The sequence below is a fragment of the Lissotriton helveticus genome, chromosome 6, assembly GCF_964261635.1.
Source record: "Lissotriton helveticus chromosome 6, aLisHel1.1, whole genome shotgun sequence".
Classification (NCBI taxonomy): domain Eukaryota; kingdom Metazoa; phylum Chordata; class Amphibia; order Caudata; family Salamandridae; genus Lissotriton; species Lissotriton helveticus.
In genome coordinates this window covers 1,549,129,524-1,549,155,268 of record NC_136067.1, presented here as the reverse complement: position 1 = coordinate 1,549,155,268, position 25,745 = coordinate 1,549,129,524, and the positions used below count along the sequence as shown (strand labels likewise).

The 25,745-nt window shown below is 45.2% G+C and overlaps 1 protein-coding gene across 5 annotated transcripts in view; it reads right to left on the bottom strand.

Annotated features, from left to right (window-relative positions):
- The window catches only part of RALGAPA2 (Ral GTPase activating protein catalytic subunit alpha 2), a 1,907,250-nt gene that overhangs the window by 46,893 nt on the left and 1,834,612 nt on the right, over nucleotides 1-25,745 (bottom strand). The window contains exon 41 of one of the 5 annotated variants that reach the window (XM_078649330.1): nucleotides 24,959-24,998. The exons of the other annotated variants lie outside the window; for them this stretch is intronic. Coding sequence (XP_078505456.1) covers nucleotides 24,994-24,998 — 5 coding nt within the window. The 3' untranslated portion in view covers nucleotides 24,959-24,993. The remainder of the gene's footprint in view (nucleotides 1-24,958; nucleotides 24,999-25,745) is intronic. 5 annotated transcript variants of the gene reach the window in all.

Genomic DNA, 25,745 nt, shown 5'->3' with positions numbered 1-25,745 from the left:
TTTATTATAAATTGTCAAACAAGACAGGGATGAAAACCATGATAACCAACACAAAATTGATATATTCAGACATATTCTTTGAAAAAATGAATACTTTTGGATTTGATTATTGGGACAAAAATGTTGATTTGAAAAGTGTTTGGGGTACAAAAGAATGGCAAGTACAGGGTTTAGAAGCTTTGTTTAGAGCCTGCATGATCCCAGAACAAATGATATTTTTAAATGACACTGTTCAACAAACCACCTGTCTTGGCTTAGCCAAAATCAAAGATTTAAAAAACCCGTCTATTCCAAAGCCAACAATGTTTAGCAATAGCTCTGAAACAGATGAAGAAATAGACATAAACCATATATTAAACCAAAACAGAACACATCCTGATTGGAAACAATGGTTGATCTGGCCCACAGATACAAATCACTGTCAAGATAGATTCCTGAATAAAACACAGGGTTTCAAAATGACCAGGCCAGACCCTAGATATCCACAAAGACATCACCCAGGGATAATAACAACCTACAGTGTGGGCAAATTATGCCTTCAATGGCTACAAACTTCCACACTGCCTGAAATTAAGCAACACCTAACTTTACTTACTGATGGTGCTGACTTGCGTGATTTCATACTGGGACCACGCAAACAGCGTCAAAAGCGTTTCATAGCAGCCTCTGTATATGCAGCATACAATGAGGCCTGGAAGGTTACTCAAATTGAAACAGCAGAAAGAATACGGGAAATTGACCGTATTAATTTGGAAAAATCACTTTCTGTAGTGGACAATGGGTTAATGACTGTCCTCCAGAATATTTTCATTGGACAGCATTGTGTCTTCAGCAATCGATATATTTTCGCAAGACTTACTGTTATTACAACATGGACAGTCACAATTGCGTTCCATTGTACAGCTTGGCTGGACGTTACAAAATCTGCGTTCAGGCTATGTGCCTTGGCGTTTAATCAACACAACGTCACTATTCCAAATCTTTAACCTTACTGATAGACAAATCGGTATGGCGCAGAAGGGTGCTGATTATACAATCTTGAGCATTGAAAAACTAGAAAGATTACCAATGACAATGTCAGAACGACCTGTCAGTGAATGGATAATCCACGGAATCATAAATATTCCAATCTCAACCTTCAGGTTTCAATACTGCCAAAAATATATACAGGCTGGCATGTACGAGAAATTGGGAAAGGGGTACCTTAAAACAACTTGGAACCTGCCCTATTCACATGCATGTGTCAGTAATAAAGGACAGAAAGTGTTTCTTAGTGGCAACAATTGTGCTATGTCACTAAGCGGCACACTTCTGTGTAACGGTATTAGTTTGCACGGAGCCTGTGAAGGGAATTCATACAACCTTTCATGTCACCAGCAAGGCGCACCTGCAACTGAAATAGAACCATTCTTTCAAAGACTCTATAATGGGAGTTACATTCTTATTGTAGACCGCAGATGTTGTAGTCTTATGCCCGGGACTCCTTATCTCGTCAGTACGACGGCGAAGGTCAAGTGCTGTGGACGTTCTTTGTTCCCCAGCTCCTTTCCAGACAGGGAGGCAAGGGCCTGGCCCGGTTTGAAAATTACTTCTATTCGAATAGATACTTTAAGCAGAATGAAAACAGTGCTTCTTCAGACGCCTACAAGGCTCACGTCATCTAAAGAAACGTATGATCTACAAGTCGCAAGGACGACTGCAGAGATACATACATTATTATCAACTAATTCCCCCGTACATTTCGCGGAAATCCTGAGCGGAATCTTAAATATTTCTGATACCACTGGGGTCTCAAAGGTATTTAAGACAGTATTTTCGATGGCATTAACACCATTCAAAGCCATACTGGGTATTTTTCCAGATTTCGTCCATTCGATTTTTGGCGGACTTCCCCTGATCCTGGGACTAATTGCAGGAATCCTATTCTTAGTCCTTATTTTTCGTTATGGCAACCCATGTCACAGATCAAACTCTCGCGACAATGGAAGATACGATCCTAGCCATTGGATACCGGGACCGGATATCAAAAATCCTGGGACTCTCCCGGCTTAGAGACCTAAACATGACTTGGTTTCTATCATTTCGACCAATGTGGCAAAGGTGTGTTGTACCTGTACTAAGGTGTCTGCTATGCGGAGAAGAATGCGTGTTAGACACCTGTCTGACGCTACAATCGGATGCGCCGGTGGATGCAGATACACTGTTGGTTCCTACCAAGGTTCACGCACTGTGCTGCCCTCAAAGGCTGCCAATTCTGATGACGGCATTCCTGGAATCTTCACCACTACGATTGAAGGGTAGTGAAGTTCGAGATGAAAGCAGCATCGAACAGGTACGACCTTCTGTCAGCAATGCAAATCAGAATGTCAATGGAGACAATCATGCACACAAATGCATGGTTACCCCTATTTCCGACTTAGTGGAACTTTCCCATGAAGCTGTTGACAGTTTTTTCGAAAGCCTGAATGATATGATGTTCTCTCCGGAACAGAAATAGAGACTTTTGAGTAAACTCGCACACGGCGTTCCCTGAATTCGGCCTTCAACTTTAAAAATAAAGTCACATGAACAATTACAATCCAGTTCACGGACAGCAACTTTTTTCAGCAAGCCCTTAAAAAAATTTTCTATATATTTTTTCCCCGGGACACTGATCTTCTGCTTAAAGTAAGAAACTATTCCTAGAGAACTAAGATTTCTATTTTAGATACTTTATATAGACTTTAGCTGCCCGCTGGTATGTTCACAAATATTTTATTATGTGATGAAATGGTCTCGACCTTCCTTTCTGTATAGCTATATTAAGAGCCATTTCATGTGTATTTCTCATATACCAAAAAGCAATAATGCATAACAATGCGTGTTTAATTTTGCATTTAATTCATAGCTTAAGTGCATACAATATATATGACTGCAATTTTTCAGTATATTTGAAAATTTCAAAATGCATTTATGTATTTTGGGGTGGTAAGTTATACACTATACTCTATAGTATGTTGTACTATGTTATACTATGCATAGATTAGTAGATATGACCATAGTTAGCGTGGAGTGGGTGTCGTGTATTTCTATAGGTTCTGAATCGATCCCCCTATTCCTGACCCTATTCTGGTTAAACTACCTAGCTAGTTAACTAACAGTCAGCCCATGAGGCAAGAAAACCCCCATGATGCAGATACCGTTATCTGACGCAGTCACACTACGGCACAGGAACGTGTTATCTGATTAGGTCATAACGCTTGAGATCTAATTAGACAAGCGACATTCCTCCAGCCCCTGATAAGGCATACGACGTTCTCATAACAAATCAAACCTATGACAACCTGGATAATCCGTGCGGCCATTGTTTTGATTTCACAGAGAACTTTAGTAAAGAATGTGCTAACGAGCAAGTCGTATGACATCTTTATTGACGTACCTATGTCCATCCTTACGTCAATCCCGGCACCTTTAAGGTATAAATATTGCCGACCTTGCCCTATGCAAACACACGCGTGGTGACAAGACGGAGCAGTCATACTTGCCGAAGCCGAGAGCAGAAGCAGACCCCGCAGGCAGCAGCCCCGCCTTCCTGACGCGCTGAGAGACGCGCTGCTATCTCAAGCCGAGAGACCCAGCACCGGCGCTTCCGGGTAGCCCTCGCAGGCAGCCTGGAATATCGAGAGCAGAGAAAGAGATATCATTCCTCATTCATCCTAAATTCCAGGTACAGAACTGAATAACCCCTCACAGAGAATTCTTTAGTTATTCACTTGGCAAAAACAAACTTAACTTAAACTGTAACTTTCTATTCCCGCCCACGCATTAGACTTAGGTCAGGTACACGGGGTAGGCGTTTTTAGAAACACCAGTTGAGTACGTTTAGTCAAATGTATATGTGTATGTAAATATATTTTAATCATTTTAACATCATATGGCTCAGAAACCATATCAATGTTTTTACAGTATTATTTTATACTATTGCTTCTAATGTATGCACTTTACTTAACTATAAGTATTGCAATAATATCGATCCATTTCTCTTGTACGAGAAAAGAGGCTGATCAATAAATAACATCTTTTATTGAACACGCCCGTCTCTTCCTTTTCTCTACATTCTGATGAGACTAAGAATGCACGTACTGACTGAGTAAAATAATTGCCTTGTGCTCACACGACTCTCGAGATTGACTCTTGATTAGGGGAGAGCAAAGTTGTCATGTTCTATGGTTGTCAGAAACTAAATCCCTTCTTGTCTAATCAGGGAAGTTAATCCTTCCTTGAACATTCGAGAAAGTTTCTAGCGAACTCTGAGCTTAGCTGGCAAACCCAAAAATTAAGTCTAGTATCGACAGTAGTAGACCTAGTTAACGTCTGGCCTAGGTCTTTACTGCTGTAGGTACTATTCCAATGCGCAGAGCCTATTGGGAAAATAGGAGCTACACTACACTGGCACAGCACACACTAATCCACTTAACCCTGCTTGTTGCAGTACCACATGGTGGGTATGTTTTCCATCAGAGCCTGACCATTTTTGGCTGTGATCCACCAGAGAACCAGAGGCTCTGATCTCCATCTTGTCAAGGTGACCCTCTCAACCCACATATGACACACAATCAGGTTGGCATTCTTGATCCACCATTGAAGGACCTGTCATGTCTTGTCCGAAATGCAGATACTGTTTGAAGGACACTCCCAGTGCTGCACCCAGTGAAGCCAAATGTTCCACTTCAGACCTCACATGAACCAGCTGGTAAGAGGCATCAGCAAAATGCATGAGATCAGGAAGCCAAGCAGACTCAGAACCATCAAGGACGGAACACAGGACTGAGTGTGAAACATCGGGCTTATAATATCCAGAATGTATCGGGCTCACTGCAAGGGTCAAAAACTTGGAAAACCATGTGTCCAAGACAGCCCCAATAAAGGGAACCCTCTGTACTGAAAGAAAATAGCATGTTGGTTAGTGGGCAGAGAACCCCAAAGAGGACAGCAATGAGACCATCATCCATTGGTGGTCTGCCACTGATTGTGATGAGCCCGCCTTCAACAGCCAGTCATCAAGGTATGAGAATATGTGTACTCTTGACTTGCAAGGATGGTCCACTTTGCAACCGCTGTCATCATCTTCTTGAACACCCAGGATCAAAAGCAGAGCGGAGCTGGGCAAGAATCAGCATTCAGAATTTTTCCTGCAGAAGGTGTTCAGGAACGAAACTATATGATCGGTCTCAGCCCACTGTCCTTCTTGCTCATCATGAGATAAATGAAGTAGCACCCAGTGCCATTCTTAACCTTGGAGACTCTCTCTATTGCCCCTTTGGGAAGCAAAGCCTGAACTTTCTTGGAGAGGATAGCGGCATGGTCTACCGCAGTCTGAACAAAAACAGGTGGAACATAAGGAGGTGTAACAAGAAAAGGGAATGACATAACCATTTTAAACACCCTCCAGGACCCACTGGTCTGAGGTAAATGCATGCTAGCTGGCAAGAAAGAGCAAATTCCTCCCTACTAGCCGCAGAAAACCGGCAGAAACCCATACAACTAAGATTTAAGTATCAGATGCTGTGTTAGGAAAGACGTCACCCTCCATGGCAGGCCTAGGGTAGCTAGTCATAGGTGAGCTCACCGGCAGCAATAGACAAGTCTTGGACCATGGTGCTTCCGTTAGGGCCTTATTGAAAGGTAGCAACATTTCAGAAGTTGGAGGACCTGGCTGCAATATTTCTGTGACCAAATGTGCCTTAGTTTTCACAGTACAAAGCACAATTGGTCACCACTGGAATATTTTTCGATAGTACCCAAACATTAATAACACACACTCAAAGATGCGAAAAATGTATTGCTTTATCGTACATTTAGATAACAAATTTATGTTTATGCAGATATCTTACTCAAAATGAAGTTGCTCAATGGTGAGTGAGAAGGAGGAAGGTGATTAAAAAAAGTGCTCGTGAAGACATCAAGAAGGGGCATAAGTTAAGTGCCTATATACAATATATACAATGAATATATACAAATTATTACGAGGACACCTGGCTGGAACTCCCTTGTAATACTAACAACCACAGTCTTAAAATGCATCCTATAGTGTTTGGAAAAGTTAAGACCAGGGTCGGATTGGGAAGGCGGGCACTCGGGCATTGGCCGATGGGCCGGTGCTCCAGGGGCACTTGTGGGCCGTTTTTTTTGGGCCTCTGCAAACTGGCCCAATAGACTTAGTCTTCCCTATTTCCCCGACAGGCACGGCACTCTAATGAGGCGCCAGAATCACACTCTCTCCTGACCTGCTGCAATTTGAGACGGGAGGCCTGGTGTTGCTCTGGCCTTTAGGCCATTCTCGCCTCGGGCCCCCTGTCTCGTGGGGCCTGCCTGTCCAGAAGCAGTGTCATCCCCTGCTGGGCCATAGTCTTCCGGTTATGGGGGCACTGGGTAGGGTGTTAATATGCGCGGGGGTGATTTGTAGCCTTTGTGCCATTCTCACCTCAGGCTATGGTGGGCTGGTAGGGGGGTAAGATAAGCGGCCTTCTTAGCAGCCAGGTGTTGTCACCTCAGCCCCAGTGTCTTTTAGGCCTTCTTAGGGGGGTGCGTGGCTTAAAGACTGGATAGGGCATTAAGGTCAGACCTGAAGCACTGCACAAAATGTGTGTCTATAAAAGTACAGAAAGCCCTGAGTGGAACAGTGTCAGTGCTGTAAACGAACATTTACAAGAGTTAAATGAACAATGCAGTACAGTAAGATGTCAGCGAAACATAAAGCAAGTGCACACATGTGGCAAAACCCGTTGGCCCCCTGATTATAGGTAACCGAGTAAAGCTGAACAGAGTATTATATCATGAAATGAGTCACCTGTAAACCATGAGGTCCTGTAGGACAAGCTTCCTAAATAGTAATCATCAGAGACTTCTCTGCTGTCAGAGAGAAAGGGTGTTAGGCAGCCACAGAAGGGCTTCACGAACCAGTGTGTTTTTATTATAAGATATTTGATGCAAAGGAGGGGTATTCCTTGCTTGTGAAAGGTCTGTGCAATTTGCACTTCTTGAAAAGTGGGGTGCATGTTTTTTTAAATGTATTATTTTTTTAGGATTGCGGGTTTCAGGAACGTTCAGGCATGGAAAACATAAGAGAATGGTAACTGGGAGTGTTGACTTGTATCCAGATTTCTCATTGTTTAGTCACGACGTACATTTGTGGCTACATCGAGGCACTGAGAAGGTCAAGGGGTGGCGCCGTATAAAACAAATACATAACACATCAGCCCTTTGCATTTATAAAGAAGACATTGGGGCACAGAGGGGGGCTTCCCCCAGCAAATTTTCAGATTCTGTTCTCTGCAGCCTTGAGCAGTCCAGGGATATTGCTGAACCAGAAATATGAGTGCCCCAGCAGTACTCACTTATGGTGTTTATACCACTGGGGAAACATGAGAGAAAGTTGTCAGTGGACTTCTTTCCACTGTTGAAAAATAACACTATTACTGAGTTTTCATATATTTTCAAGTCCAGAGCCGCAACTGAAACCTAAAAAAAACCTCTCTCCGCCTTGGACCATGTTGAAAATTTGAAAAGCAAGAAAAAAAGTGCAAAAGATATGGAGGGAGCAGCAGGCAGGGGAAGTTGGAGGGGGAGAGAAATAGTATCTCAATCAGTCGTGAGCAGCAGATGGGCATAGATTAACTTTAATCAATCTGTACCTCTGTCCCTACTCCACAGAAATGATGTTTGGCCTGGTCTGGCCAATTAGGGAGCCTGTAAAGAAGACTGACATCAAATGCACAAATAGTAAGCAATGCCCGGGCTCCAAGCACCTTTTGTACACAATAGCTAGGGCATGCTCTCACAGGCACGACTCTAAAATTGAATTTAATCTTGTATAATGTATTAGCATAATCTTGTATACTGTAACTGTTGGCCATGTACATTGCTTTAATGACTTCAGGCCGAGTTCACACAATATAAAACTACAAAAAATAATAAGAAATAAACAGACAGATTCTGCAAAGGCTGGGCAATGATGATTAAAGAGAACTCTTTATATTAAAAAACTTCCCTATTCCATTGTAACGTATTTTTTCAACTTTTCTTTTTTAAACTATCAGTCACAGAGTATTAAGCCTTACATTTACTACTCATAGTACATACCTGTCAGAGGAAAAAATACTGGCTTTGGGTGATTTTCTTCTATTTGGTACCGTCCATGTGGCAACCCTAGCCAGTGTGGTTCAAAATGGGGTGGTGATGGACGGAGCATCCGCACCAATCAAACACTCACACCCAGTCAACAGATCTGGGTTTAATCCATCACCGTTCTTTAGCCCCCTCTGCCACCCCAGTTCAGACATGGCCATATGCAAATCAGTCAGACCCTGTGCCTCATGGGAACAGTCCAACCCGAACTGCCAAGCCATGCCTTCCCTGGACCGGAAACAAGCTTCCGAGGACCGGTTTCTGGCATCTCAGCCGTCTTCAGCCCGGCTTGCCTGAATCCAGTGGCAAAGTGAGCAAGGGACTCACGTCTGAGCATACCCTGCCAACTTATGGCGAACAAAGTGGTTCAAAATGGGGTGGTGATGGACGTAGCATCCGAACCAATCAAACACTCACACCCAGTCAACAGATCTGGGTTTAATCCATCACCGTTCTTTAGCCCACTCTGCCACCCCAGTTCAGACATGGCCATATGCAAATCAGTCTGACCCTGTGCCTCATGAGAACAGTCCAGCCCGAACTGCCAAGCCATGCCTTCCCTGGACCGGAAACAAACTTCCAAGGACCGGTTTCTGGCATCTCAGCCGTCTTCAGCCCGGCTTGCCTGAATCCAGTGGCAAAGTGAGCAAGGGACTCACGTCTGAGCATACCCTGCCAATTTATGGCGAACAAAGTGGTTCAAAATGGGGTGGTGATGGACGGAGCATCCGAACCAATCAAACACTCACACCCAGTCAACAGATCTGGGTTTAATCCATCACCGTTCTTTAGCCCACTCGGCCACCCCAGTTCAGACATGGCCATATGCAAATCAGTCTGACCCTGTGCCTCATGGGAACAGTCCAGCCCGAACTGCCAAGCCATGCCTTCCCTGGACCGGAAACAAGCTTCCGAGGACCGGTTTCTGGCATCTCAGCCGTCTTCAGCCCGGCTTGCCTGAATCCAGTGGCAAAGTGAGCAAGGGACTCACGTCTGAGCATAGCCTGCCAACTTATGGCAAACAAAGTGGTTCAAAATGGGGTGGTGATGGACGGAGCATCCGAACCAATCAAACACTCACACCCAGTCAACAGATCTGGGTTTAATCCATCACCGTTCTTTAGCCCACTCTGCCACCCCAGTTCAGACATGGCCATATGCAAATCAGTCTGACCCTGTGCCTCATGGGAACAGTCCAGCCCGAACTGCCAAGCCATGCCTTCCCTGGACCGGAAACAAGCTTCCGAGGACCGGTTTCTGGCATCTCAGCAGTCTTCAGCCCGGCTTGCCTGAATCCAGTGGCAAAGTGAGCAAGGGACTCACGTCTGAGCATACCCTGCCAACTTATGGCGAACAAAGTGGTTCAAAATGGGGTGGTGATGGACGGAGCATCCGAACCAATCAAACACTCACACCCAGTCAACAGATCTGGGTTTAATCCATCACCGTTCTTTAGCCCACTCTGCCACCCCAGTTCAGACATGGCCATATGCAAATCAGTCTGACCCTGTGCCTCATGGGAACAGTCCAGCCCGAACTGCCAAGCCATGCCTTCCCTGGACCGGAAACAAGCTTCCGAGGACCGGTTTCTGGCATCTCAGCCGTCTTCAGCCGGGCTTGCCTGAATCCAGTGGCAAAGTGAGCAAGGGACTCACGTCTGAGCATACCCTGCCAACTTATGGCAAACAAAGTGGTTCAAAATGGGGTGGTGATGGACGGAGCATCCGAACCAATCAAACACTCACACCTAGTCAACAGATCTGGGATTAATCCATCACCGTTCTTTAGCCCACTCTGCCACCCCAGTTCAGACATGGCCATATGCAAATCAGTCTGACCCTGTGCCTCATGGGACCAGTCCAGCCCGAACTGCCAAGCCATGCCTTCCCTGGACCGGAAACAAGCTTCCGAGGACCGGTTTCTGGCATCTCAGCCGTCTTCAGCCTGGCTTGCCTGAATCCAGTGGCAAAGTGAGCAAGGGACTCACGTCTGAGCATACCCTGCCAACTTATGGCAAACAAAGTGGTTCAAAATGGGGTGGTGATGGACGGAGCATCCGAACCAATCAAACACACACACCCAGTCAACAGATCTGGGTTTAATCCATCACCGTTCTTTAGCCCACTCTGCCACCCCAGTTCAGACACGGCCATATGCAAAGCAGTGTTACCCTGTGCCTCATGGGAACAGTCCAGCCCGAACTGCCAAGCCATGCCTTCCCTGGACTGGAAACAAGCTTCCGAGGACCGGTTTCTGGCATCTCAGCCGTCTTCAGCCCGGCTTGCCTGAATCCAGTGGCAAAGTGTTGTGGCCCTAGGCTATTTTATTTCTCCTCGCCAGTATGCAGATATTCTAGTTATGCCAATCTCAATGGTTCTAGAAGCATTAAAATATGTAATTATGCTAACATTTCTCAAAAAAATTAGTCTACGGAGACTAACCAGATGGTGATCCATAAAAGGGACGATCCGGGAAAGTGGGCCAGTTTTTGGGGGAGTGCCCGGGCCGAATTGTGATCCCAATCCGACCCTGGTTAAGACGTTGATAATATCACCAGTACAGGTTGATATGGTTATGGATGTTGATGTTTCGACCCCAAATAGAGGGAACGCTGATTTATCCTTAAGATGGGGAGCACCATCCGCCTCTCGCGTCGAGTCGGCAGACGGATAGGGAGAAGGCCAAGAGCGACGATGCTTCTTCGCCTTCTTTTTGCGCTTCGACTTACACGAAGACTTCGATGAAGAGTGGTGGCGACGACTCCGCGACCGGTCCCATGACCTCCCTTCTCAACCGTTACCTCGAGCGGCACAGAGCGGACTGGAGGGGACTGAGAAGCTTTCGGGACCGCTCCCAGAAAGACTTTGGGTTCATGGCCCGGCAGTCGGAACACAACTTCGGGTCGTGGTCGCATTCCAGCCACCAAAGGCACATAAGGTGCGAGTCCGTGACCGACATCAGTTTGTGACAGGAGTCACGAGCCTTGAAGCCGGTTTGACGTGTCATCCCTAGTGCACCAGGAGTCAACAAGACTCAAAAAAAGAAGTCGACAAAAGTTACAAAATATCAGTCAAAAAGTGATTGGAGGTACCGCTCTCACCAGATCTGCGCTGGCTGGTGCAGCAAAAAAAGAAGTGACGTCAGCGCGCGAGGGCAGCGTCTCAGTTGATACCGCGACATCATCCCATCAACCACGGCGAATGCAGAGTCGACCGCCGCCACCTACCGACGCACAGGGGTACAGCTACGAAAACATTTCTCCGGATCCAGTATGACGCCTAGGGGTAATTCTAAGGTAAGGAATCTATAACTAATAGTCTCTTTCAGATGAGGCCTGTAACTCACCAACCTTATGGGCGGAAATGAACGCCACCAGGAATAGAGTTTTAAGAATCAGAGGTTGCATAGAATAACTGGGAATCATCAGTTTGAACAATGATGCCATGAGAAAAGTTAACACCACAGTTTAAAATGCTGTTGTGCACCACTCAAATATCACACATCGAGGCTTTGCATGTTTAACAGTTCATTGAAAGAAATCTTGTGGATATTTTGTTTTACTGAATCAGTTCATTAAATCTTTATTTTCTCATATTCATAAACATTTTCCCAGCCAACGTTTCATTTTCATGCTGAGAGGTAACAAAACCGTTCACTGCCTCGGCAGTGTTTTGGAACTTCAGCATGCCATCAGGAAATATTCTAAATACCATTTGATTTAATTTAAATGAGATGCTATGCTGGTTTAATGAGAGTTTCAGGATACTCGGAAAAAATATTTGCATTTGCGTAGCAGTCCTCCTGCTAAACAGGGGTTAGCAGAGTTTTGTTTCAGTTCAAGGAAGAGTAGACGTTTTCCAAAGAACGAGTACAACTGTCAGAATAACAAATGATGCACGTTTTCTACTATGTAGACAATACTTACAAGAGTTATGTCACAACTGATAGTAACACAAACTGTCAATATACTTGTTGCTCAGAACGTCTGCTACTATGCCTCGAATTTAAAAGAAATTACTGATATTAAAATGTATTAATTCTATCCTTTTACCAGTCTTACACTATCTTTTTCCAAGAGGCCCCACTAGCACATCACTGAGAAGGATTTCCACAATCATTTAAGAAATAATGCTTTCTATGCGATCTAGTCTTTCCCACAAAGCTAGACATAGCAAACAGGAGGACTTTCTAGGGAACAATGTTATCCTCCACTTCTAAATTTCCCGACGAGCAGCAATGAGACGATCCATAGGGGCCACAAGTTAAGAATCTTGAATTACATTCCTTCTTTAATCAAAACTGGACTCACGTTTATCTAGATCTGAGGATTCTGGCATCAATAAAGACAGTGAGGCTCTACTCTTGATCTCTATCAATCAGCAACGGAGGCCTATCTGATTAAGAGCTTTTACTTCAACTCGGCCACTGGTACAAGAAAGGTTTCACCACAGGTGGAAGGGATGGTGGAGTTGTTGTAACCTTATTACTTATAGACTGAAAATAAGAATTAGAAACCGGACTGTTCTGTGCTTGAGCAAACTATAGAGGTTTACAAAGAAAGATGATTTGAGTGCTCACTTTGGACTACATGCTCCCTATTCGAAGTCTATTTGTGTGTTGTCGCCAGTAACGGAAAAACATTGCAGATTCATGCTCAACAACTACGACTGCTAGTTAAAGGTGCAGCTCCAAGACAATCAACAAAGCGTCTGACATTATTAGCTGTCCATCAAAAAAGATTACTAATTTAGTTCTTCCTACACCTGAATGACTCTCTCATGAAGGTAATTTCGACTGAGCAGAATTGCAATCTTCCGAAAACTCTACTTTTTTCCAATCTCTGGATCACTGTGCAAACAAAGAAATGTTTCATGAGTTATACCTTTAGGCAGTTACTGGGCACATATAGTCAGTGCAGAGGTAGTTCTTTAAAGGAAAAAGTGCCTCCAAATCCATGTCACTTTAAAGAACGCTTTGTTATGGAAGCTACTTCCTGTAACAGGTTATCTCAACTCTTGAGGCAAATTGTTTCCTGCAGAAAAATTTAAGGATGTAGCTTATACAGTGGCCTTTTGAAAATAATGTATTTTCACAAATCCTACCCATGTGCAAATTTATCATAGAATCGCCACGGGTGACATGTTTCTTATGTGCAGTTCGAATACAAATCAGTTTATTTGTGCCTCAACCTCGGCTGGAGATACGAAAACATTCTTAAAGTTATGGATATGGTGCCACCTGGGTACTTCTTAGGTAAGCGGCACAGTCTCTATTAACATCATTCCAGATTGAGGGAGGGCACTTCAAGCACTGCTTCTTATGGCTAATGGCAAGCAGGTCTTATCCTTATAAGTAATGGGTCTTGCAACATCCGGGACGGATGGAAAGGTCAACGTGTGTCTGTACGAAAGCCATGCTACTATACACCTAATCAGTGGAGCATTGAATTGTCATACTGGGTTACGTTTTCAACATGTGGCATGACTAGGGATTCTCATTTTTTTATGAGGGCTATATCTTGCTGCTCCCTGTGAATATTTTCCAGTCCACTTGAATTGGCAGCATTTGTGGCATATGGCTGTTGTCCTCTTGGCACCTCCTTTGCAAAGAATCCAAGGCTGGAAAGCCAACGGTTGGAGATAAGATTAGGAGTGTCCACTGTCAAATGATACAATTTCTAATATGGAGATAATATACCCACATTTTAAAAGTGTTGGCTCATGAACTTCTTGTTTTGAAATAAAACAGAGGTCATTCCCAACGTGATCAATGTTCTTGTGTGTATTCGTTTTATTTATTTGTATTGAGCTAACAATCACCAACACGTACTACAAACCAGCACAAACAGGGTTGCAGCAACTAAGGAGTAAAAACGTAGTTGACCCAGACTCGAGAAAGAAGGATCAACAGAACAGGAACTTCTTCATATCTTTCGGTGATTGGTCGGGAGGTTAAACAGTAGCAAAAGCTCATCCTAGAGCCGAGGCACGAGCACAAGAACACAGCAAGAGGCACCAGTGCAGCTAGATGGCCCAGAGGAGAAAAGCGTATAAACCTTGTTATAAACAAAACCCACCATTGTATAGGCACAAAATAGCTATAGCAATTAAAAAGGCTACACATGTAACTATGCAGATAACCAAAACATAATGGATTAGGTTCATTTTCAAACTGCATGTGAGGGTCTTTTTTTTTTGTTTGATACAAGTTTCTTAATAAATTACGCAATTACACATGCAGCTGTTATACACCTGTGCATATCAGACTTTTACAAACTTCAAAAACTCGTTAACCTGAACAACATGTTTGAGGTCGTTTATAAAATCTATCTTGGGAAAATTAGGGCTATTGCTCCATAGCATTCTTCCTTAAAAAGAAGTGGCTGTTCGTTAGTTTCGGATTAGAAATTAGGAGTCGGTTTTCTCCCTTGGGGGCAGGGAGGCTAGGGGAGGGCGGGAGCCTTTCTATCATATGTTCCAGCAGTTACACAGAACGGCAGATGGTCAGAGTAATACAAATTCAGACAATGGGGCAAGCTCAAGCAATATTCGTGCAGGCTTCCAACAATCAAGCGCCAGTGCATATGAAAAGCGGTGCAGTACAAACAGGGAAGACGAGCCACTCCTCGGCACTTTATGGCACCCATAACATTCCATTAGCCTTTAGAGTTTGCACATTCCACCAGTCAAAAGTTTTTTTTTTCTGGCAAGCCCCAAACTATGCAATCAACCTTGAAGCTCCCTCTGAACTATTCTGATTGATAGAGGCAGCAGCTGCAAGCCGAGCACGCAGTAACCGCACAAAACAAAGGCTCCCATACAGATATAATTCTACTTGTGAGCTGTCTGGGGAGTCTCCAGTGGCTAGGCCCGGCTTTGCACTCTATTCCTCAACAGAGTCCTGCCCTTAATTAATCAAGAAAACAGGATAGGAGGGCACAGTAACACTTAGATAATTAACTCAGCAGCGTATAGGGGGAGGGGCACAGCCAGAGATTTAACGCCTTCACATATATGACTTGTGAACTTTTCATAACAAAAGTTTCAAAAATAATAAGGGTAAAATATATTGACAGAGAGGTAATAAAATAATTATCTAGCTAAATAAAAAATAACTAGTACCGCATGTAAAAAATACTATCCTGCCCTCACTGAGAGCAAGCTGATATTATAGGAATTAAAACGTTGAGTATGAAGTGCAAGGGAAAGAACACCCACTATTTTTTTAGTGTGTTCTTTCCTGGTGACCACCACTAAAGTCCTCGTGACTAGTGGACTGATAATACTGATTTATGCAGAAACCCCAGTTTCTGATATGACCGCTACCGTGATACGACAGGCAGTAACTGCATAATTCTCAGGGTCAATCCAGAAGGGCTTGGTCCCTGGGAAAGGGGCGGGAATTGCGACATTATAGTTAGAAATCAGTGATATAGTAATGATTTCTATGTCAGGACTGATAGCGAGGGTTACTCTTTCTTCGCCTTATTTCTATACAGCCTTCAAAACATTTAAAACTAAAAGAAATATCTTTCCCATGAACAGCAGGCAACATTTGTATCCAACAAGTCCATCCAAATACATAGTAGGCTCCACTACACAGTCCTTCCTCCCTTTCCCTCCTCCCTATTTCTTCACTGCTTCGCAGCCCCTCAGAGGAGTAAGCTGTGGTCCCTCTCCTGTTGGGGTCTGGGTTGCGATGTTATAGTATTCTATGTTTGCTGTAGTATGACTGATTGTATTCCCTAAACAGCTGGGTCCCCAAGGACGCGCTTACTCCCACAGCCGCACGATGTGAGCTGGTCTTCCAGCCAGTGGAGGGTGCTGTTGGAGGGCATTGCACCACTCTATCTGCCTCAGCGATTGGCACACTCAACTGCATATTCCCCAAATTCGAAGCTGCGCTCCCAATCCCAGAACATAAACCCTGCCCGTCTAGTCAGAAAACCTCGGGAAGGGGAGTTGGGGGGGGAAGACTGTACAGGAATTTTATATAGCGCAAATCACCAAGCGGTCTCTAAGCGCTTGCTTAGGGAACCCGTCCTGGTATTCCCCTGTGAGATAACCCCAGCAGGGTATCCACAAGGTGAAAGCCAGGCATCCCGCCGCGAGGGGCCGTTGTGGAGATTAAGCAAGCTATTGCCCAGAGTCGCAGAGTGTGAACCCGTGAATCGAGTGGGCACCGGAGCGAGAATTGTCGAGTCCATGGACATTTTAGGACTCAAGACCCCGCGAAGCCGGGAATTGAACCCTGGTCCTGGGCTGACCTCTGCTTCCAGGTCTGCCTCCTCTAACCAGTGAGCCACACTTCTCCACCTGTATCAAGACTGTATTTGCTTGACACACACCATGTAGACGCTTGCTGGTAACTGAATAAAAAATGCATCAAACAGCTGAGGGACACAGGCAGTTCACCTGTGCCAGTATTAAGGGTGTTATTTGTGTCCCAGAGCACTCATGCCCCAAGCAAAATAGACCCCAGGGACCTCAAACAACATACTGGTCTCCTCACTGCCACATTTGAAGCAAAATGCAGGAATCTGAAAATTCACTCCTCGAGGAGGAGGCAATGCAATATTTTCCTTTTGATTACACCTTCTGTGATGGGGTGGATGCATCCATCCACAAGGATGTCTCCTATACCATGTCTCCCTACAAGAAGTCCCTACAGCAGCTGGTACAAACTCCTGCTGAGGGAAGACCTTGCTGAATCTTAATTTCCTCAAACTCGGGGGCAATGCCTACGAAGGTAAAACAGAAACACGATCAACGTGTAGACCTGTACGCTTTCGATAAATTGAAGAGGGCCTTCCTCTTCCGTAGTATCACCCCTGCCGGAGACCCTCCCTCCCCACCCCACTTGAGGGCCAAGAAGTAAGCGAAGGCGACCCAGTCCTATTTCGCTTCCACAGGCCTGCCCTTACCAATCCAGACAACTCCCAGAGAGATTTTCAGATTGGGACACAGTTCATTCCAGACCCTGGCGCACCCCACAAGACAACTCCTCCACCCCTACCCTATCAACCCTGGTTCCATGACAGCAAACATGCTAAATCCGGAGGATCCTCCACAGGCACTTAGTGGTTCCCTGCAGACAAAGTGGCCACATAAGTGGCCGGATGCCAAAGGAAGCCTCTTGGCAAGGAGGTTTGCAACGGCCTCTGAGCGGAAAGCACCCACTCCCCTCATTGGAAGGGAAAATAGCTCTCACGCCGTAATTGACACCAAAATGGCCACATTCCTGGCTAAATATATTTGCAACCTAGAAAAGGGTATCGACCGCTCCTGGCAGTGATGGTAGGATAGGCTCCTCGCTGTTATGAGCCCCTTGACCAAAATCATGCCTATGGCTGAGGAAGTAAAGGAGTCCAGATCCTTAGTGTCCCCTGAGGTTCTATCAGGCTGGGCCCAACGGGACATCATCCTACACAAATTGTGAGTTGTCGACTTAATGTTGCAGGTCCCTTATCAAGGTAGATCTCAATGTAGGGGATTTGGACACTTCGGAAGCAGGCGCAGTGGCTCAAGGGAGCCTGTTCAGGGACCTGTTCATAAAGGAACTTGGGACGTTTGTGGCTACCTTTACTTCCCTTGACAAGGTGCAGGCCTTTATCAAAAGAATCTTTGCCCTCAAGGTTTTCACTGGGGCTGGCCATGGCAGGGGGCACACGGCTGGCCAGTTTGTCTCTCAGCCTTTATACAGAGGTCAGGGCTCCAGAGGAGAGTACTGGCAAGACTCAGCCAAATTTGCTTCCTTTCTAAGGAACAGACACGACAGCGAGGAGCCAGAGGAAACTTCAAAGGAAACAGAGAAGATGCTGCTAACGCTGTTACCCTTTCTTCCTGGTTAGGGGTAGGAGGAAGACTTGAGGTCTTTGTGCACAACTAGTATATTCTCACTACCGACGCAAGATTGTTACAAACAGTGTAAGGCTTACAGATAGATTTCTGTCTCTCCCAGCCAGACCAGACAGCCTTGTCCCATCACTTTCTCAGAACACAAGGCCTCCCTCATAGATCTCGAGGTGGTGGCGCTTTTGGGTTTAAGGCGCTATATCCCCCTAATGTCCAACACCCTGAGGTTTCTTCTGCAACTTATTTCTGGTAGAAAAGCTGGAAGAGGGTCAGCTCTCTGCCATCAATCTCAGAGAGTTCAACAAGTCGTTGGTGTTCTGCCACTTCTAGATGGAGGGCATTCACCTCCTGAGGACCTACAGTGCTCACAAGACTGGCTGGTAAAGCTGGACCTCAAGGACTCATGTCTCTTGATTACCATTTACAGGCCTCGCCACAGGTTTCTACAATTCAGATGGAAACATGTGTTTGAATTCCAGTCCTTACCCTTCAGTTTGTCGTCGGCACCCTGGTGCTTCACCAAGGTGCTGAAGCCAGCAATAGAATACCTCAGAGCCAGTGACATTCGTCTCATTGTCTATCTCAACGACGTCCTCCTCATGGACTAATGTTTCATGTAAACTAACAGAACATCTACAGATAGTGGCCGGTCTCTTAGAATCTCGGGGTTTTGTGATCAACAAAGAGAAGTCTCATATCGCACCCATCAAGAGAATGACATTAATAGGTTTCACTTTGGTCTCCAAGGATGTCAGTCTCAGCTTGCTGTCAAGAAAAGCATGAAGAGCAAACAAACCTTACAGAAAACTCTTTTGAAGTCAACAACATCCCTACACCAGATAGCGAAGGAAATCAACCTCCTCTCCTCTTCCATACAGGCCATATTTCCAGGTTCGCTCCACTACAGGGAGCTACAGTGTCTCAAGACTTTCCACCTTCGGAGAGGTTTAACGTGTTCAGAATCAGTGATTTGCTGGCTAACTTAGATGGACTCATGGAACGGGACACACATTTTCAGATCAAGTCCAGGTTTAGTTATCAAATCCGATGCCAGCAGGTATGGTTGGGGTGCCTGCTGTGGGAGATTGTCCACAGGAGTAGGTTGGTTATATCAAGAACAGAGACTATAAATAAATTGTTTCAACTGCTGGTCGATTTGATGCTGGACCAAGGACAGGGCCCAATGTTGCATCCTACTGAAGATGGACAATGTTTCAGCAGGTCGCTATGTCAACCACCTGAGGGGTTCGAGGTCCAAAGCCCTTGCGGATGTGGCCAGGACCTTTTGGGATTTTTGACTGAGCGTCCAGATTTCGGAGATTGCAGAATATTTCCTGGTGCTTCCAGCAAGGTGGTGTCCCAGCATTCCCAACAGCTGCAGGACATGAGCATGTGGAAATTAGATCCCTGGTTATTCCAAGTCCTGGACCAAAGATGAAGACTCTTCTTGGGGGACGTGTTTTCTTCAGGTTGGACCGTCAACTTAACAGGTTCTTCAGTTGGAGGCGGGACCCATTGGTGGCAGAGAGGGATGCCTCTCTCCAAGACTGGAGTGTAAAGACAGGATATGAGTTTACCCCATTCTCAACGATAACCTCCATACTGGCAAAAGTGAAGAGACAAGTGGACCTGGTCCTTCTGACAACCTTGTGTAAATCTCAAGTTTGGTATCCAGTTCTAATGGAACTTTCCTGTGAGTTCTCCAATCCATCTACCCCGGTTTTTGGATCTTCTTTGAGATCAGTCAGGGAATCACCAAAAGCTGGTGCTCGAGGGCACTCTGCTTCGCATGGTATGGCAGATTACAGAAAAAGATGGCAAGTCCGGGAGTTTCGGAACAAGCTCAAGAACTCTTCTCTAACGCTTGGAAAAACTCCACAATCAAACAATATAAATTGGCCTGGACAAGATAGCTGAGTGTGTATGTGCAAAGGAACTAGAGTCCTGTGGGGTTTGACGTTGTACAAGTCCTAAATTCCCATTTGGAATCAGTGTAACAGGGGATGAGTTACAGGTCGGTAAATTCTTTCAGATATGCCATCTCAGTGGGCCATGACCCCATCGATGGTGGTCCGGTGGGAGAATGTCCTTTGGTAAGAAATAAAATGAGGGTATTCAACTTTCATACCTCTTGAACCTCAAACTTTACCCCTCTGAGATGTTAATCGGGTACTTAATTTGTTCATTTTGTGGCAACATAACCGATACCTTTCCAGGAAAGAGTTATCAGGTAAACTGGCTATGTTGCTGAGCTTAATCTCCTGTAGAAGGGTTTAGGGTAACTGTGCTTTGGACATTACAGGTAGAGTATTTACCCCGAGAAGGAATCACATTTCACATCTCTAGAAAGACAAAAACTGATTCTCTAATGGTATCATCTCTCTTTTGATGGTAACCACAAACTGTCTGTATTAAAAAGTATCAAAGTATACAAGCACATAACGGAGAACTATAGCCTCTGGTGGAAAGACAGCTGCTTATTTTCATCAAAAAGCCTATCAGGACGGTGTCATCCCCCAACATTGTCAGATGGGTCCGATCTGTGCTGCAGGAAGCAGGCATCTATACCAGCCCTATTGGGATACACTCTGTGAGAGATGCAATGGCATCTAAAGCCTATACTCTAGATGCTAGACTTGAAAATATAATGAGTGTGACATATTTGTTCTCTGACTCTACTTTTAGATTCAAATCAGTCAGGAATTTGGCTGCTGTGGTGGTGAGTAAGCTTTAAACTAGCATAATCCTCACCTCAGGTCCGGACATAGAATGAAAGCTTTCCTAGCTATGGATGGTGTTTCAATTCTATTAAAGACACAGAGGCAAGGATTATCCCACCCGCAAATCATGAAGATGACCATAGCCTCCCGAGGTATTGGAGGCAGTACACAGGTATTGAGTAGTCGACTCACACGGTAGGTAGGTGCAGGCTATTATACTATGGCACCAGTTACCATTACTGACGTATTGCTGATGATTGTTAATGTGATATTTTTCAATACTTGGATATGCAGCACTGAATGAAGGTGGGAGAATAATTCCCTAGGTAATGGTGCTCTTTATTTACACGAAGTTGTAGGAACCTGACTCTGTATATACTATACCAAAGTAAGGTACAGTGTGCACAGAGTCCAGTGGATCCCCAGTGGCTATAAAGAGCCTGAAGTAGAGAATACTAATGCTCTCTTTTGAGGTAGTGTGGGCGAGCAGTTAGGCTCATCAGAGGGCAGTGTTAAGCATTTGATGCACACAGGCAAGAAATGATTACACACACTCAATGACTAAATCCGAGACCAACTGTTTGTAAAAATATTACTTTTTGTATATTTTAAAGAACTAAAGATACTTTGTTGAAGTAAAATACGTTTTCGATGTCACTGTTTTTCAATATCAAAAGTTGGCACTTAGTCCATTTTTCAATCAGTACAATGTTATCCTATGAGAGGAAACACAATCAGCAATTTGCAGATAAGTAAACGATTACAGTATTAAGCTTTTGGATCAAGAATCAGTACCAGGCAAGGTTCAGGTAAGTAACAAAATTGCACCGGCACAGGGGCGGATGGGTGCAGAGGTCAAACTCGGGGATTGGTGCCAATCTTATCCAATGCCGAAAGGGAGCAATCAAAGTGGTACTACTTGCAGGTAAGTACCACGGTTTTGGAACCCAGTCTCCGGAGGTTAAGGCAAGCACAAGGGGGCTACAAGACAGCACCAAACTTACACCCTCAGCGGCAAATGGGCGGCCGAGTGTAGAGTGCCAACACAGCGTCGGGCACCCAATGTAAACCAATGGGGAACTCTGATCTTGGAAAAAGGCTGCAGGCTCAGGCAAGGAGGCTGATCAATGGAGTCCTACAACTGCACCACCGGTAAGATGGAATGTGCTCAGGCATCGGGACAGCGTTGGGAGATCTCCCCAAGGCCTAGGGCTCCGGGTGCAGGGGTGTCCGAAGTCAGCTTACCAATGCAGTCGCAGTTAGATGGGGGGGGGGGTCGTTGTGCAGAGGCTGCAGACGTCGATGTGGAGTCCGGAAGGGGTCAACCCATGAGAGACTCTTGCTCAAGATCGCTGGAGAACCTTTTCTGGACCGGCGGGTCTCTTGGACTCGGGTCATGGGCGTTGGGTGCAGAAGTGGTCAACTTTTAGATTCCACAGACAAACTTTGTCTTGATACTTGGTTTTTGGACAGGTCCGCTGTCCAATGGAGATCAGGAGTCTTTGTTGAAGGCAGGCAGTCCTCCCAGGGCTTTGGAGGTCACTGGTCTGGGGACGAGTCATGCAAAGTTGGCAGACAGGCTGGCAGGCTTGGACCACGGCAGTCACTGGAGCACCTTATCATGCAGGGGTCGGCTTTTCTTTGTCCTCGTCTTCGTAGGTTGTCGGAAATCTGAGGATAAAGATTCAGGGGTGCCCCTAAATAAGAAGGTAGTAGCCAATGGGCTATTTACCTTAAGGGTGACTACACCCTTTGTATGTCCACTTCCCCTGAGGAGGGGGTTGGGGGTAAGAGCATACTCCTAACCCCATTGGCTAAAATGCTCCACAGCAATGTGGAGGATTTTCAAAGGAGGGGGTCACTTCAGTTCAGGGCATCTTAGAGGGGGGCGGTCCTGGCTGAGAGAGGACACATTTCTTGTGTTTACTAATTTTCTCACTGACCTTGTATCCAAAAGTAGGGCCTGGTCAGGGGATCAGGCATCTCCACGAGCAGGAGAGACCCTTGTCTGCATGGCAAAGGACGGGAAGTGTTTAAGGCTCACGGTCTTTCAATGCTGCTCATGCTTGGGGGGTAGGTGTGAAGCATCACCACCAAGAGCAGGCTTTATGTATGTCCCACAAGAGCAAAAGGCTCCCAAGTCAGGGGGTCAGAAACATGTCTAGAGGTGGCAGGCTGGTGTAGACCAGTCAGGCACACACTAATAGTGTGGTAGGTTTTCAGGGGGCACCTCTAAGGTGCCTTCTCAGTGCATTTACTAATGAATCCAACACTGGTATCAGTGTGGGCTCACTATTCTGAGATGTTTGGTACGAAACAGCCTTCATGGGGCTGTGGAAATCGTGCTCCCAGCCCATGTAATTAGTGCGGCTTCATCTTGCATTTATAATGTCTTAGAATGGACTTAAGCACTATATGGGCTTATCTGCTCATGCAGTTATTCCCTCATCGGAGGTATAGTGCACCCTGCCTTAGGACTGTATGGCCTGCTGTAGGTGTGGCTTATCTATGCCTCTTGCAGTACTGGTAGGCCTGACACACAGGGATGTGTGCCAGGTCGCCTCTTCACTTTTATCTGCACCAAAACACGTAGGCTGCAGTGGCAGTATGCCTCTGCTTGGTGAGGGGTCTCTTGGGGTGGCACAATACATGCTGCAGCCCTTAGAGACCCTCTCTGGTCATAAGGCCCTTGGTACAACTGGAACCTTTTACATAGGTCTTAAATATGAGCCAGAGGTGTGCCAATTGTTGAACCAAAGGTACAGTTTTAGGAAAGAACACAGGCACTAGGAACCTGGTTAGCAGGAATCCAGGGGCACTTCAGTCAAACATGCATCAGTCAGGCAAAAAGTGTGTGTGTGGGGGGGGGGGTACTGCAACAGAATCCCACTTTTCTACACAAGTGAATCGTCTAAACTGGAGTGACAGACAAGGATGAAGTGCAGAACATCGCAAAAATAAAGAAAATGGAAAGGGAGGAAGGACTGTGTAATATGGCTACTATGTGATTTGATGGACTTGAAGGATAAAAATGTTCCCTGGTGTTCTGAACGGCATACTCTGAATTAAGTCATAATCCCTCAGTAATACCACTATTTCTGCTATTGCCAATATGCTGAATTCCTGCTGATCAACGGTTACTTCTAGTAAGGACCTAAGCGTGTTGCCCCTGCCTTGATCCCATTGCTGGGCGCCACGACCAACCTCCAAACATACCAGTGAACCTATTAAAGGCACGTCATCCGTCACTGATTCCTGTTTTTTTGTAAAAACAACATTCAAAAAGCGTTTAGAAAGAACAAAAAAACTATACCACGTCACAAAACAACTGTAAATAATATGTCACCAAAATTCCTTTTTTATCAGGAGGAGGGAATAAAGAACTCTGCAGACCCAACACCCTTCCTGTAACAGCAAGCGTGCGGTCAGAATTCTGCTTTTCCCGCCCAGCCTTGTAAATTGGACGCACAAACGAGCAAAAGCAGCAAGCCTGCTACGGCCACACCTGGAGTGTGGGGCAGCCTACTTCCGGAACCCTAAACTGCGCCCCGCCAAACTCTAGGCTCGCGGCGCTCACTGTTTTAGGCTCATTTGTCTCCCCGCCTTCCCCAAACCCCCAACCTCCGCCCCCAGCTGTTTCTTTCAGAAAGCCCGGGCTCGGGCAATCTGCCCTTCGAGGAAAGCAGCCACTTATTAGGGACTGGGCTAACTGAAAGAGCCAGCAAACAGCCCAGCACGTGCCGCTTCCTATCTGCGCCATCTCTAGATCCTATTCCATGGTGCTTAGGCAACAAAAAAAGTAAATGGATTTAACTCCCATTGGCTTCCTTGCAGCAATTCAAACAAAAGTGCAAGCAACAAAGACATTTTCCAGTGTGGCAGGTGTTGGTGTCAGATTCCGCCCGAAGCAAACAGAAGCAGAAGGGGGACAAAAAAAGCGTGTTTTCCCTTGAAGCCAAGACATGCAGGGGCAGGAGCATGCTAATATTATAGCAGTGTGATGTTAGTGCCACTACAGTGCCAGGCAATTTCCAGAGACACTTGTTTCAAGGTGCTTAATGGGGATGTGTATTTTGGAAGAACGAGGTGTTAAAAAAACCATAAAAAAGACTTGACACTAACAAAAATAAGCAAAATAAAAAAGCCGGTTAGTACAGCCGCAGTGAAATGAGCTAGCAGGCAGGTCCCGGCGCAGCCTGCTGAAAGAATAATTCTTACCTTTTTCAATTACGATAAAGTGACCTCTATATATTCTAATCTAAAGAGAAAGAACAGAAACAGCATCCAGTAAATAAACACAAAGCACGCCCACCAGTTAGCTATTAGGAGAAAATCAGACATTTTGGGAAAAGGCTCCAGAAACATGCCTTCAAATTCGAATTGTAAAACAAAGAATACTATCGATTGTATAAATGTAAATACAGTTGCATGCTACATATTGCTAACTTAAATAGTTATTAAAATTCAAGAAAAAAGAACCAAGCCTCGCCTACTCCATGGTAATGATGGGGGATTATGGGAGATGTTGAGGGTAAAGTCATGCCTGCTCTCCCCAAACTAACAGCCTGATTCATCAAGCTAAATTGCACTTGCAAAGGGCAAGATTCTCAGAATCTTGCCTTTTGCGAGTGCAGTTTTTGCATTTGGGATTCATCATCCCAAATGCAAAATTTGCTATTAAAGAATTCGCACATTTGCAAAGAATTGCATTTAAGGAATCTCTATTTGAGATTCCTTAAATGCAATTCATGAATCATTTTAAAATTGCGAAATTGCAATTTTGGGCCGCTATTTACCGAGAGGTCAGACCTCGTGGTAAATAGCAAAAACTTAGAAAAATGCATTTAAATGCATTTTTCTAAGTTGCATGTTACACACACATGTCCTTTGGACATGTGTGTGCGCAACACCAATGTAGATTACATTTCAGGGGTGCTACAGGGTGTCCTTTGGACACCCCTGCACCCTTGAAATCGCATCCTTATTTGCGATTAGCTAATTGCTA